The sequence below is a fragment of the Haemaphysalis longicornis genome, unplaced genomic scaffold (assembly GCF_048455015.1).
Source record: "Haemaphysalis longicornis isolate Haplotype H1 unplaced genomic scaffold, Haemaphysalis longicornis Haplotype H1 scaffold_2, whole genome shotgun sequence".
Taxonomy (NCBI): domain Eukaryota; kingdom Metazoa; phylum Arthropoda; class Arachnida; order Ixodida; family Ixodidae; genus Haemaphysalis; species Haemaphysalis longicornis.
In genome coordinates this window covers 114,448,078-114,463,052 of record NW_027526295.1, presented here as the reverse complement: position 1 = coordinate 114,463,052, position 14,975 = coordinate 114,448,078, and the positions used below count along the sequence as shown (strand labels likewise).

The 14,975-nt window shown below is 45.3% G+C and overlaps 1 protein-coding gene and 1 non-coding gene across 2 annotated transcripts; both read left to right on the top strand.

Moving 5' to 3' along the window:
* Positions 1–419: 419 nt before the first annotated feature.
* Positions 420–491, top strand: Trnac-gca (transfer RNA cysteine (anticodon GCA)). Its single transcript has one exon. It is a non-coding gene; the product is annotated as a tRNA-Cys (tRNA).
* Positions 492–4,240: 3,749 nt separating this feature from the next.
* LOC144169123 (zinc finger matrin-type protein 5) lies at positions 4,241–6,795 on the top strand. Its single transcript, XM_077698151.1, has 2 exons — positions 4,241–4,457; positions 5,394–6,795. Exons 1-2 carry the CDS (start codon positions 4,311–4,313, stop codon positions 5,754–5,756), a joined length of 510 nt encoding a protein of 169 aa, XP_077554277.1. The 5' UTR covers positions 4,241–4,310; the 3' UTR covers positions 5,757–6,795.
* Positions 6,796–14,975: the final 8,180 nt, after the last annotated feature.

Here is a 14,975-nt window from a genome sequence, read left to right as displayed (position 1 = left end):
GGCAAGAAAAGTTGGACCCCATGTACTGGGATCCAATGGCGCTTCTCGGCGGCACTTTCAAACATAAAAGACTTTCAAAGGGGTTCGTTTATAATCGCTAAAATGAAAAACTCTCACGATAATTCCCCAAGGGAGGCTTTTATTCGCTTTGCTACTTTTGTTATCACACTTAAACACGCTTGTACTTACACACACGTGCGCGCGCGCGTGTACATTGCGGCTCTATGGAAGACGTACTATTCATTTTCATTATACATTTCGCAGTTCGCATTACCAAAAACAATATGTCCTCTTGTTCTAAAATTCACAGTGCTAAACGATGCAGGTCTTATCAGAAGAACAACGTAGTATAAAACGCGCTGCGTTGGCAAAATAGTACCAATCTTGTCACTGGGCTAATAAGACGCTGTGCGCCGCTTGGGGGTATAGCTCAGTGGTAGAGCATTCGACTGCAGATCGAGAGGTCCCCGGTTCAAACCCGGGTGCCCCCTTTCGTGTTTTATTTTGTTTTTTGTTGTTTTTTTCAGCTATGTAGAGGCAACTTCCCTTTTTCCAGCTTGCGATTTGTGCTTAGGGGTTGCTAAAGACTTCATTTTTTGACGCCCATATGCACAGCCAATTAAACGCCTAGTTGTGTGGAGGCCAGTGACATGCCAAGCAAACCCAAGATAAAGTACCTCCCTCCTATCCCAAGGCAGCCCGCTGACTATAGTGTACTAGAATTAGGTACTATACGCTGACTATCCAGAATATGTAAAGTAAATCTGGGTTGCCAACAGTTTGTCATCAAGCGTGAAAAGTCGACAGGCAGGGTCTGCTCAAGCATTCGTCAGGTCTGCGTAGCGTTATCCAGTCATCCATTACGATAGCATTAAATTTAGCTAACTTAACAATTCTTGGATCCGATTCTGACTTTGTTGGAACATGACACTAACGAGGAGCTGCATCGTGTACACTCCCATTAAAGGTCGCCTTCTCTCTCTCTCTCTCTCTCCTTCGTTCCCTCCTTTCCTCTCTCTCTCTCTCTCCTTCGTTCCTTCCTTTCCTCTCTCTCTCTCTCTCTCTCTCTCTCTCTGCATGCACTACAAGGGTTAGATCAGTTTCCGGTGTATCCAGATTTTTTTACGAGAAGCATCGATTTCGTGGCTTAACCAGTGACGAAACACCAGAAAGTCAGCAGAGCGTGCATGCAGCCTTTTATAATGAATAAAGTGTGGGCGTACATATTTACCCGTCCTGGATCGTCCGCGGGCAGTCCGAGGACGGCCTTGGGATCGGACTTTCTGTTGGAATACACTGGAAAATCGAGCGCCGGATTGCGTTCCAGGCAGTGCAGTCCGTGGGCGGTACGGGACTGTAATCAAGGATGCCCTTTATGTAGACTGAAAAAAAAGTCCATTTTATATAGGGTGACCAGACGTTCCGTTTAGGCCAGGCCAGTCCCGTTTTTGAGGTCCACTTCGTCTGATACCATGAACTGGACTATTAACTGCAGATACCAGAACTGGCCCAATATTTCTTCAACGAACTGAGCCTCTAGATATAGTGTGTTGCGACGATAATTGGAACACTTTAAAAAATTTTCCTGAGCGATCCGCCGTTGTGTTCACGCTCAAACTTCACACAAAGGTCGCATTTTGTGGTCTATTTTCACCAGTAACAACAACGGTACTTACCTGTTTATTCTGAAAATAAATAAAAACGATTTTCGCCTATGGGAAAATGGCGGCGATTTGGACGTGCGAGCCCGAAAACCGGGTTTTCTGATCGTCTGTTAGCTCATTTCTAGGTGCATTTTCTGATCGTCTGCTGCACCATTTGGCTCCGTACGTGAATCCCAAACATGCGTTTCACTCTGCAGGTGGTTCCGTCGTTCCAACATCAACTTGCGCTGGCTCGCACGTCCAAATCAGCGGCCATTTTCCCATAGGCGAAAATCGTTTTCATTTATTGTCAGAATAAACAGGTAGGTACCACTGTTATTCCCGGTGTCAAACAAAATAGACCACAAAATGCGACCCTTGTGTGAAGTTTGAGCGCGAACAGAGCGGCGGATCGCTCAGAAATTTTTTTTTTAAAGTGTTCCAATTATCATCGCAACACCAGCTGATACTGCCAGTACTTTTTTTATTTTCCCTTTTCCTAGCTCCCTCCCTCCACGTCCGTTTCTTCCATCGTAGCTGGTGGTTTAATTCCTTCAGTCAGTAAAAGTTCTACTACTGTATACTTTTAGTTTTCGTAAAGCCAATATTTGTTAGAGCGAGAACTGCATCTGCATGCTGAGTGAGTATCCTAAAAAGGTTTCTGCGTTAGAAAGAAACAATCTGCGTACGGTGCTTTTCAGATATACCAATAATGTCGTCTGCAGCCAGAAATATCTTTTTGGGCGTGTTGCGCTGCTGGTAAAAAACTAAAAGAGCATTTGCGCCCAAACAACACTTTAGTCATTTTTAGCTGCTTTTATTTATTTATTTATTTATTTATTTATTTATTTATTTATTTATTTATTTATTTATTTATTTATTTAAGAATTAATTAAATAATAAGGCCTACCGGTTAGTTGTTTGTTTACTGTAATATAAACACGAAATACGAGTGCACGCAGTTCTTTGGGGAATTGAACATTTTTTTTATTAAGAAAAGAAAACAGAGCTCGCATCAAAAAGAACTCAAAAGTACGATAACATTCCTGAAAAAGTACGACAACACGAGAATAATTAAGGGCCACTGTGAGAAATTCAACGCTGAACTGATGGGCGATGTGGTCCCGATAATAGAAAAGTTGAGCGACTTCCTCTGCAACCTAAATGAAATTCACTAGTCCATTCTCCACACTGACACGGTCTCAGAAGAGACCGACCGGTATTGCGACTCAAGACCACGCAACCCGGACATTTATTTATTTATTTATTTATTTATTTATTTATTTATTTATTTATTTATTTATTTATTTATTTATTTATTTATCTCGCCATCACAGCACACGCACGCAGCCCGAGTGCTGCGTTCCCCCTCTGGGACTTCGCACGCGAGGCTGACATTCTGAGCCGGACTTAATTTTACTCCCTCCTTTTCCGCCCTACCATTCCTATAGGCCTCTGAGCCAGCCCTTCCCCTAATAAAGTTACATCTATCTATCTATTTATTCACCTCTGGGATTTCGCATGCAAGGCTGACATTGCGAGCCGTATTTAATTTTACCCCCTTCTTTCCCTCCATGCACTCCTTTTGGCCTCTGTGCCGGCCCCGTTCCCAATAAAGTTACATTTAATTAATTAATTAATTAAATTTACAATACTGCGGGGCACGGATCAGCCCAAGGAGGAGTGGGGGTATTACGTCGAGTGAGTTTATACTGTAAAGAAGAAACATCAGCGGTCTTGAACATGGGCGTCAGCAGGGGAACGCAAAAGGAGCCCCCCCCCCCTCAAAGACGGCCCCCTCGCCCTCTTCCCCCTCAATACATGTGGTTTGCTCCCCTCAAAGCAAAATGTTGCCGACGCCTATGAATGGTCTTGAATTAACATTTCATAAGTGCGACACCATCCGATCGATCCATGAGCTGTCTGCAACTTGGCCTGGTTGGTGGCGGCCACTTTGTCCGCAGTTGTAAAATGCTCTAGTACGTGTCAGCGTCCATGGAGGCAGATCGTGAACGGTGGTGGAGCCTGGTCGAACGCGGGGCTGTTGCGCGAGCCCCGGCACTGGTGACAAGGTCCTCGGCGATCGTGTGGCAGCTTCGATGCTACGGAGTTTCCGTCAAATGGAAAATGTCGTTGATGACCGGCCCAATGGACTCACACCAATCCAACCACCTGTACATGTCTAGAAAGACGTACATTTGCCCGCGGGCAGTGGCAGCGATATCCAGCGAATCAGGTAGTTTATTTACTGTGATTATGAATAACACCATTCGGCATGATGTTCTGGTATGAGAGTGAGCCATAACCACGTGCGTGATCTCCCATCACAAAAAAATCATGCTGTGGATTCCACATCGGGAACGTCTAGCTGTGAAGTGCGTTCCGTCTGCGGAGTGATTTAAAGCCAAACATTTTTCCTACATTCAGAGATTGCACAAATGCTATAATAACTTAATGTCATCTAATCACTCCGTTCAAATTATGCGGGTCCACCGTAGCAGACGACGCTCGCCAGAAACGGAGAAGCGCAATATGCAGCCATAGTCATAGCCTCGTTTCAAGACTGCCATCTAGCCAGTTCGCGACAATCCAATCCAAGTTTTGCCAAGGCGGTGGTGGTTTTGCGCGGCACGTCTCTTTCAGTGGCAGTCGGTGAAGAACAGAAATATGGGCAAGCGTTATCACTGTGATTACTGCGACAAGACATTTCCTGACAGCGCGGGAAATCGTAAGAAGCACCTGCAAGGCACATATCACATGCGCATGAAGAAACTCCACTACGATGCATTCCTCGACGCCGCAAGTGTGCTCAAGGTTCGTCGCGTTCTTGGGGCTTCGTTTGGCCCCTTTGATCCCGTCCCAGTGCGGCTTCTGTGTGTTTGAGCCTGTGTTAGGAATTTTGTGAAGCACGTTACGCAACTCCGTCGACTTTCTTGCGCACGATGAAAGGCAAGACATGCAAAATGTCGACCGCTGCTTCTCATTTTAGTGCATCGATCGTTTCTTCGCTGACCTTGTAATGTACTCGGCGAAGCGTGTGCGGCTAAGGCATGGTAGATTTTTTATGTCTGAGAATGACAACTCCCAAGGCTCCAAGTGTTTTGTAGGGCAACGCGTTTGAAAACGAACGTCCTGATGTGTGTGTGCGTGCGGTGTGCACCATTGAAGTCGCACGCCGTTCAAAACATGATTGCACGTCTCGTCACTTGGGTGTGCATCCTGAGTAGATTAGTTAATAGTAGGCACCGTTTTTGAAATCAAAACACGACTTAGACCTCGAGCTTATTCGTCTCATCACTGTATACACGCGTTTTGAGACTCAGATTAGTTGCGTAATAGGCAGCATTCGCAAGATCAGTCGAGTCAAATTAAAAGTGTGCGCATGTTTCTGGGCTGCAAAGAATCCAAAGCAAACGCTTAATGTTTAACTGTGACGTAATTATTCTATAACAGTAACAAAGACAGGTGCTATCGACATCTTTTCGGCATGGAATGTTTCAGCCACACTCGAGACGTAAGCTTATAAATTGTTAGTGGTCTATGTGCTTTTGACGTGGCATAGAAAATTTTGAGAAATTTTTCTTAGTTATGACTGCCGTGAACACTGAAAAGAGATAAAATTTACCCGTACCTTTCACCGAAAATCCCTGTCACCTGTATGTCTTGTACTTAAAAGCTTCGCTGGTCGTCCATCATTAGAACTGGTCACTATATATATATATATATATTTTTTTTTTTTGCCCCTTGCAGGCTGAAGCAACCAAAAAGCCTTGCCGTCGATTCCAGCATACGGGCACCTGCGACTATGGCAACGCGTGCAAATTTACTCACCTAAGTTCCTCTGACCTCGCCGAGTTGGCAGCCCGTGCAGAAGCCGAAAGCAGTGCCGTCAAGCAGCGCACTTCTGCACCTCTCGCACCACACATCACCGTGCAAGAGTGGACGCGGAAACGACTCAAAACCCAAGAGAGCTTGCCGGAGCCGTTCGCTTACAAAGACATGATTGCAGCCACGCAGCTGCGGACCACAGCAGTGAACCACGTGATGAGTGCGTCCATGCGTGCACCGAACCTCGACGATTTGTTGGCGTGTGTGCCAAACCACTGGGGCTGAAGTGGGCTGGACTGCCGCTCCAGTTGCTGGAGTCTCGCCACCCACTATCTCAATCTGTCTAGTCCAGAGTGCCGGAGCTGTATTGTTTCAGCTTGCTGTCAACTGCTTCAAAGTGCTACGACAGAGAAGACCGGGACACATGTATGAAGTTAACGGCTGTCAATCTGTGTTTCACGAACTGGGCTGTTGCAGTGAAAGAAATTAATTGTCTGTGTGAGCAGAAAGCAGTGTTGTATGTTATTGCAGGGAACAATGAACCCTTTACAACAGTTGTGTGGATTAGGAACAGGTTCAGTTATTATCACCCCTGGTTAAAATAATTGTATTGCTAGAAACACTCGAAACTTTATTTGGAACAGTTGCAGTTGCAGTGAGGTTGTTCTCTCTTGTTTCAGTTATTGCATCGTTCCAACGAGTAGCGGCAGTTAAAGGATGGTGAAATTTTCATGGGTTTCATTTCTTTCCATCTTCATATTTTTGTGAATTGTGCTAGGTGGAGAATTGTGTGGTTTTGGGGTTAGAGACCAGGTGATGTGGGTTTATATCTAGAACAGGAAGGTGATAAAGAAGCATTGAGAAACAGCATTTCAGTGTTACATGAATATGTCCTTGACAACTGTGTGAGGTATTAATATGAGGAAAAATTGAAGGAGATTGGGGAATTTGTCATGAAAAAGGAAGTTCAGTAGAATTGTGGCAAGTGGAAACCAGCTTAGTACTATCCAAAACACTTTCTCAGAGTGGTTTGGTTTCATAGTTGCATTATGTAAAAATACTCCCACTAGATGGACCAAAGGCTTTTGCACTCTCGGTAAGTGAAACAGCCAAGCCGGTTGCAAGCACTCGGCAGGCAGGTTTGAGCATTGCAAACACTCTGTTATTTCGAACAGAAGGAAGGCTCAGAAATATTGTGTAATCTAAGGTTCGTAGATGATGTTACTGGAAGAAAAGCAATGCAAGAACTTGAAGGAGCCATTAAGACAAAATACAAGTTTGTTTTGTTCGAAAGATTTCGTGTTCTATAGTGTCCCCAGCACTTGTTCGGATGGAAACGATGCTTCACTCACTGAGAAATTCATCAATTTGCGTTAAAATTTTGATTTTCCCGCTAAATAGTGTGTTTTAGTGGTCTCAGCTGATTGGAAAGCCTTGTTTATCGTTAGTGAACCTAGATGGTGCCACCATATCGTGGGAAGCCATTTTCTGCCTCCGGTTTGTTTTTGACTGTATTTGAACCTGGCTTGTTTTTGTTCAGGGAGGAAATGACTGGCTTCGTGAAACATAGTGCTCGCTCGACAAATATGGTCACGTAAGACATCATTGCTTGCGTCAATCGGCCAGTGTCGTCTGAGACTACCCCAAAGCTCCGCAGTCCTGTGCTGCTAAACCAAGCATAGTTCGCGCAGTACTAACAGAAGTACGCATTGGTACTTCTATGTTTACGTATGCTTTCAAAACTCCCACTGTCGGTCCCACCATTCTTACTGCTTTAAAAAGAATGTGGCCTAATATTAAGAGCAAATAGCCCGTTCGGCAAGCTTATGAGCTTTGCCTAATTGGCGTTTGCTTTTGCCGGCCTCCGCCAATCGCAGAGCTGGCTGGTATGACATTACAGGTTCTGTTGCGGGAAATGAGTGAGTGATTCGCATGGCCTTTCCCTTTTTTCCTAATTATACAGCTTACCGTATTTGAGTGAAATTTATGTTAAAAGTGGTGTCAGTATGATTCTAACGAGGCAATCTTTTGAATGAACCAAACTTGTGTTTTGTCTTCACGGCTCCTTTAAGTAAAGAAATAGTGTCCTATTTTTTTGCTACTTGGGGTTGGTAGCGACGTGAGGTCACGACTGTTGATGTGCACAATTGGCAGCAATTTTGCACTGCTCATTATCTATCAAGGCTTCTGGTGGTCTTTGTATACCACTGAATTTTGATGAAAATGGTACCACGATTATTGGTGTGGAAGGTCTCAGGTGAGTCTGTGGTCATAAGGTTAGCTAGAATAATTGGAAGGTTTCATTTGGGCGTTTACGACAGCTGTGTTAGACCAAGAAACATTTCTGGCCAGACTGACCCTGTAGATAATTAATTCATAAAAAGATATTGTATGCAACGGCGGGTGACGCCACCCGCCCAAGCCAGCAGCAATAATGCTATGCGAGGAGGCTTGCGGGGGCTGCCGCCGCCGCTTCAATAGAGAGTGCACCCCGATGGGCCACGGGAGAGGCTGGACGATTATCACATATGAGCTATGCATTAATGAAACGAGTTTGTATTGTTATTGTGTGGAGCCAGGTCTTTGGGGTGGGTATTTTCAAAGACCGTTAGGATATCAGTCCAATCAGTTTACTGCCCATTTCACATTGTTTATCATGAGAATGGTTAACTGGATGTGTCAGAAGCTGTCAGCTCCCCAACACAATGCTGAGCTACGTTTAATTCTCTACTAGAGCGTATTATATCTATGCTGGAGCATTCCAGAGCAAAGTTGCCATGCATAGTAGCACAGCAGAATGGGGTAGCCATAGATAGCTAACTGAAAAGTACGTGACCAGGGGTGACCTTTGTGGTTAGTAACCTGTGACTGTCCTGTTCTGCCACACTATGCAGGGAAACTCTAAACTTGGCTAGCGTGGTAGCACCGTGAAAATCGTTACAGTGCTCCCCTCGGGGATATTTGTCCTTCTGGGCCTCTCAAAGCGGCACCCCAACCCGAGAACACATGCATTTTCACGGCACTACCGCGATCGTTTCAAAACGACGACCTCTCGTTTTAGAGAAGTGAGCCCCAGGAATCCTTTATGCCTTACCACTGCCACCTGAACTAATCAACCAGCCTGCCCCTGGCTACGTCAGTAATACTTTTGTCAGTTCTGGCAAGTGATTCCAATACTTACCTGGCGCGGTAGCTTGGTAGCTGTGGCGTTGTGCTGCCTAGTTCAAGGACATGGGTTTGACCCCGGCCGCAGTTGCTGCTTTTCTGATGAAGGAAAAAGAATTGCAGGCCAGTCCACTTGGTGGAGCTGGTTGGGAAGCAAAGCTTTATACACAGTCTACCACGGGTGACTGTGGCTTGGTTGTGTTAATCGCACATTGCACTGTACCTGTAACACGTTTTTTATTATTGCACTTCAGCACGACGTCCAGGATGGCCTTATGATCCATGTGATACACGCTCAGACTTTGCGCTGAGTTATATTCTTCGTGAATGTTAAATCAATGCACGTTGCACGGATGGTAGCCGGTTGTTTGGTGTCGCTGTTGCACATGAGTCCAAACTCTTCGAGGATGAACTGGACGAATCACTGGCACGTGCACGGCCGCTACACCTGCCGTGGGCGGAGCCCACAGTGGCACGAGAGGTCGCATGACGCTATCACGTGACATTTAGCGAGAACACAGGGGGTAAACCCACAGCTGTGCTTGGTGACTATAACTTCTGTCTCCCCCGCCTCCGCCCGCACCTCAATTGGTGAGTTGGTGAGACAACGGGCTCTCACACCATTTCTCTGTTCAGTCCAGGGTCGATTCGTGGCGGTGCCAATAATTTCTTTTATTTGTTTGCGGGAGTTTTCTGCTGACGCCGATGGTCGCGACATCCGTTGGCTGGTAGAGGTACACAGCGTCGCTTTAAAAGTGGGAACACCAGTGTGTTGAGATTTGGCGCACATTGTTAAAGATGCCCAGGTGGTCAATGTTAAACTGGAGCCCTGGACTACAGCGTGCCTCATAACCCAGGGGTACCTTTGGCGAGTTAAACCCCCAACTTATAATTCTTTTTGACCCCAACACTTGCTCTAACATCACTGCTCTTGATAGTCTTTCTGACTATGCCATTACCACTGGTAGCTTGACTTGCCTCCATGTTGAAAGAAAAATAAAAAATGCAACAGCTGTAGGTGCTACAGTAGAGGCAACTTTGGAGGCATAAACTGGGTTATTTATCTTTCATGAATTATTCATAAGCATGCACACTTGCTAAACAAAGTTGAAGGACACTGGTTGGTGTTTGAAAATATGCTCACTGACCTGATAAAAAAAATTATACTAGTCCTAAGAGGAAAAAGCACAAGCATGATTTCTTGGTTTACCAATTTGTGCAGACCTTTGCATACATTTACATACATGATATCACATGTGCAATAATGTTGCTCGCAAACTTGGCGTCTGTGCTCCCCACTTCAAATGCGAATGCACATGAACTGACGAGGAGAACAGCACATAAGTGACACGCCACAAACGCTGGGGAGAGTGTTCTCGAAAGTCGAGCTGGCCAACGCCGGGTGCTCCTTACGAGGCACATGCTCACGTGCACTGGGTCAATTTTTTTGGTATTGCCCGACGGCAGAACTAAAAGCTTAAACAGCTAAGCTGTTAAAACGAAAATTTTCTAGTAATCCTTCTGGAATTAGCTGGATTGTTGTTACATCAGGTGAACATTCACCCATATAGAAAACAGTTATAGGCTCAAAGAAAAAAAAAAAGAACTAGGTGGGATTGCTGCAATGTTTCCAAAATAGTGTGCATGAATTGCAGTCTACACAGATCCCATACAAAAACCCACAAGATCAGACCGTATCTCGTGTAGCTTCCTCCGCACCATCCAAAAACAGTCGCGAGAAACAGCGCTATTCTCAACTTCATCAAATGAACACCCGCAGCCATTGAAACAATCCTGTCCAAAAAAAAAAAGGAACTTGCAATGTGCCCTTGACTCCTGAAGTAATCCATTACAATAGTGCAATCATGTCGCGAATTTGACGGAAGGAACGACGCAAAGTTGAAGGGCTTCTCATGTTGAAGCTCCTAGCAGCTATAGGTCCTCTTTATCCACGTAGCCTTCAAGTTACCAGCGTGACTTGCTCCAAACATCAGCGCACAATTGCCTTCGTACCGGCGTAAATAACCAGACGCCTTGAGTGCTTCCTCCAATGTTGTGTTCTATTTGCGAAATCCAGCAGATTTACAAGATTTTGGATGCTGTGCATTTACGCACTTGATAAGTTGCACTGCTTGGATGCATTGCAAAACAAAGCTTACACCACGCAGACAAAAGTTTCCAAGAATAATGCAAGGGGGGCATCAGTTTTCTCAATTGGTTAACGCAAGTTCCCACTCCCCTGTCGATTCACCAATTACCCTTTCAACTTGCCATAAATTCCCCTGTTCCTTGTCGTAGAAGTACCCATCTACATCGATTTGAAAGAATTAAGTACAAAGTGACAGGAAACATTTGGAGAAGCAGAAATAAGTTGTACAATAAAACCACTTTCCATTTCGAATTTGGCACATTACATTTTGCTTGTAGTTATGCACCGAAATGCTCCCAGCAAATAACTTGAGAGAGAGAACTGAATGATCGTGTAGTTGTGGCCACATTCATTACCTAAATGACCGCTGTCAATGACGTTTCATCCAATTGTGTGTCAGATTACAGTATTGCGATCAAGTTGCATCCCTTTATTTGCATTTGTCACTTAATTTTAGAGACTGACTAGCAAGAGCACACCCTTGGCCACAAGATTGGCTGTTCCTTCCCAGTCTGACTGCCGGGGAGCTTCTGAAGTGTTTGCCAACGCTAGCTAGTTCACAGTATTCGATTCAATGCATAAGTTATGCAACGCTTACTCTGACTGGAAAGGTAAGTCCCCATCCAACCACTACTCACGCTGCCGGAAAACACACCAACATGCGCTCCGTCTCTACACTCGCACTGCACTCTTTGGTCAACCAAATTAAAACTGGTGTTGCACTGCTAAGTCCTAACCACTACCATGACCAGTTTTCAAAAAATCACTACTGGAAGTGGAGAGGCAATGGCAAAAAAAAAAAAAAAATTAAAGCCGTTCCACTCAACGTGAAAGCTGGCGGAAGTGCAGAGCAGTCATTCGCCATAATGGGCTGTAGCGCCGTTATCCGCTCACTGCTACTACCCAATGCAGTTTAAGTTTCCCGCCTTCGCAGTGCTGTGCCAGCGGGAGTTCTGTCTTTTTTGTGCTCGCTTTTCTTACTGCACGTGCCGGCGTTGCACTGCCACTTTTTTTCGCTTGCTATCGTAAAATCCAACCCAACGAGCGCTCCTAACTAAATGAATGCGGGCGTTGACAGTTAATTACGGTAGTATTAACTCTATGTAATTACGTGTATTTTGTCTCCAATGTACCTGCAGTTTTCTTTGCGCTAAACAACGGGGCAGATGTATTACAGGTGCCAGTGGTTCACGGGTTTCAAATGCTTACGACTATATAAACCGCTTGGCTTTCAAAGCCTCTGGGTTATGCCGCAATGACAGAACTGCTGTGGGGCTCTACTTGGGTCCAGCGAGCGAGCTACAACTACAAGGCAAACCCCTAAAGTGCTCTGCACTTAAAAAAGCCTCTTAACATCAGGCACTGCCATGCATTGACCGTGCAGCCACTGGGCGGTCTTGTACATCCACATATACATACCGGTTTCTCCAAAGCATGCCATTGTTTCCATGGAAGTGAAAAGGATTGCCGTCATTTTACGATCCCTAAACTTTGAAGTGAATGCAAGTTCAAGTGACTGGATATTAACCAAAGTGTACAAACTGTGTGGCAATAAACGTTCCAGAACTTGAGTGTCCCTGAGACGATGACTAAGACTGAAATGCTGCATAGAGTTGTGCTCTGTTCCGAAGATGCGTAACTTTGCTTGACCTCACTGATGGCTGAATTAGCTGTACTTCATATTAAATAAAACTTGGAATTACCCATAATTACGAATAATTCAGTTGTGCAGTTTGTTCTGGCAAAGCGTCATAGAAGTTTATGTAAAGCAAGGCCCCTTTAAGCACGTCAATTCAAGCGCGAATAGGTTGAATTTGAACTCCACACCAGCACTGTTGCCTGGCACACGGACACAGGAACCCTGCCTGGACACGAAGCTGTCACCTTGAGAACAAACAGAGAAGGTCAAGCCAACCTAAAACCCATGTGCCGGGCGTCTTGGAAGAATTACTCTGCGCGGACAACCATAAAGTTCTGAAAGAACACCCACCAAAACTACGGAGATATCAAGTGCGAAATAGAGCATGAGCGACCTTTTGGGTCAGGTATGAAAAACTAGAAAAAGTTGGCTGCACCACCAACAAAACTGCGGAGTTATCAAATAAGAAAGCCAGACAGGTTGTGTCTCTTACGTTCAAAATCAAGACATCGGCGGCTTTCGCCACTGTGGGATGTTTTCGCAGAGGTAGCTACCCGGGCTTTTGAAGGCGTCGAAGCCTACACATTTTAGCGGGTGGCCAATCTTTGGGGTCTTTTAGTGAGTTGAAGATTTTGCTCCTAACGGGTGGTGGACCCACGGAGCCAGCTCGCACATCCAACGCTGCCCGTATTGTGACGAGAAGTGTATCCCTAACCTGTACCATTTGATATGGCACTGTGAGCACTTCAAGACCGATCGCGTGCCACTATTGGACCTCGGTTCCCCACCCGGAGATGAAGAAGCGCACCTGCAACGCGTTCGAGAGGACCCCTCAGTACTTGAGAAAGTTATTGAATACGCACTAACCAGTGGTCTTTACAAGCTGGTGTAATAACCTGGACCGACACCTCTAAAAATCGTCGCACCTATCTCTTCAGGGTTTCTGCGAACTATATGTTCACGGACTTTACAATGCTATCCACCATTTAAGGTGATTGAACCTTGAACATTGTTCTTTTTTTTTCGATTATTCCCTCCCTTCCTTCATGTCCCTTTCCTTCCCTAACAGAGCATTCATGCCCCCTCTGATAATAAAGGCATTCCTCCTCCTAACGGGGCTGGGCGATGTTTCGGGGGAGGGCGCTCTCTCGGAACTTTACGAGAAGTCCACGCGGACACAAGTGCAGTGGTGTGTGGTGCACTGACAGATGAGGACATATTGCGGGTCAAAAGCACAGTCTGTCACTGCCAGTGACAACAAAAGAGGAGGAGGAAGTGCGGCTGTCTGTGCAGAAGTCGTGACCAAATTAGATGTAGTCCATCTCTTCAGTCGTTAAAAATGTGAGAAGGAGGCTTTCTGCTGCATCTGCTCATTAAAGGGGCGATGCAGACAAAATACAAGCTGGTTTTCTTCGAAAGATTTTGTGATTTATAGTGCCCCCAGCCCTTGTCCACAAGCAAACGATGCTTTATTCACTGAGAAATTAATCAATTTAGCTTAAATTTTTGATTTTCCCACCAAATTGCGTGTTTTCAGGACGTCTGTGCAATGACATCACAACAGCAGGTTTTCAAGCTGCTGCGGAACCTTGTTTACCGTTAGCCAACCTAGATGGTGCGACTATACCGCGGTGGGCTGTCTTCTGCCTTTGCATTTTTTTTTTTTACCGTATTTGTACCTGGCTTGTTTTTGTTTAGGTAGAAAATAATCGTTTCGTGAAACGTGGTGCTCGCTCGACAAATACGGTCACGTAAGACATCGTCGCTTGCGTCAATCGGCAAGTGTCGTCTGAAACAATCCCAAAGCGCCGCAGTGCTGTGCAGCTAAGACAAGCATAGTGCGCGCAGTACCAACAGCAGTACGCATCGGTGCTTCTAAGTTTACGTGTACTTTCGTAGCTTCCACTGTTTACCTCACCATTCTTGCTGCTATAAAAAGAACGTGCCATAAATTTAAGCGCGAATAGCTCGTTTGGCAAGCTTGTAAGCCCTGCCTAATTTGCGTTCGCTTTTGCCGGTGTCTGCCAATCGCAGAGCCGGCTCGTGTGACATCATAGGTTCTGTTGCGGCAAATGAGCTAGTGGGTCGCATTGCCATTCCCCTTTTCTCCTAATTACATAGCTTACTATTTGAGCAAAGTTTACGTTAAAAGTGGTGTCAGTATGATTCTGACGAAACAATCTTTCAAATGAACCAAACTTGTGTATCGTCTGCATGGTCCCTCTAAAGAAAGTGCCATCTGATGCCTTCAAGGCAGACTGCCATCTTGGACGTTAGGCATGAACAGCTATGCAATTACAGTGCTCTGTTGTCAGTCTTCACCTTCATTAGACCAAACAGAGGTGGCCTCCCCTTGCAGTTCAAATTAAAGCTCTTTCACTGTACACCACTCTGCTATCAACCATAGCTCCTGTCATGCTTTCCGCTGCCGTGCATAAATAATAAATACGACAAACAGACTCTAATCGAGAACGGGAAGCTTTTACATTTTAGGCCTTCGATGAACCTTTCTCCCTTTCGAGGATAAGTATTATGAAATACAGGCTCAGAT

What these genes read in the sequence shown, in the direction of transcription:
- LOC144169123 (XM_077698151.1), top strand. Translation starts at nt 4,311, where the DNA reads ATGGGCAAGCGTTATCACTGTGATTACTGCGACAAGACATTTCCTGAC. An exon ending in ACGCCGCAAGTGTGCTCAAG is followed by an intron (nt 4,458 to 5,393) that starts GTTCGTCGCGTT and finishes TGCCCCTTGCAG; the next exon opens with GCTGAAGCAACCAAAAAGCC.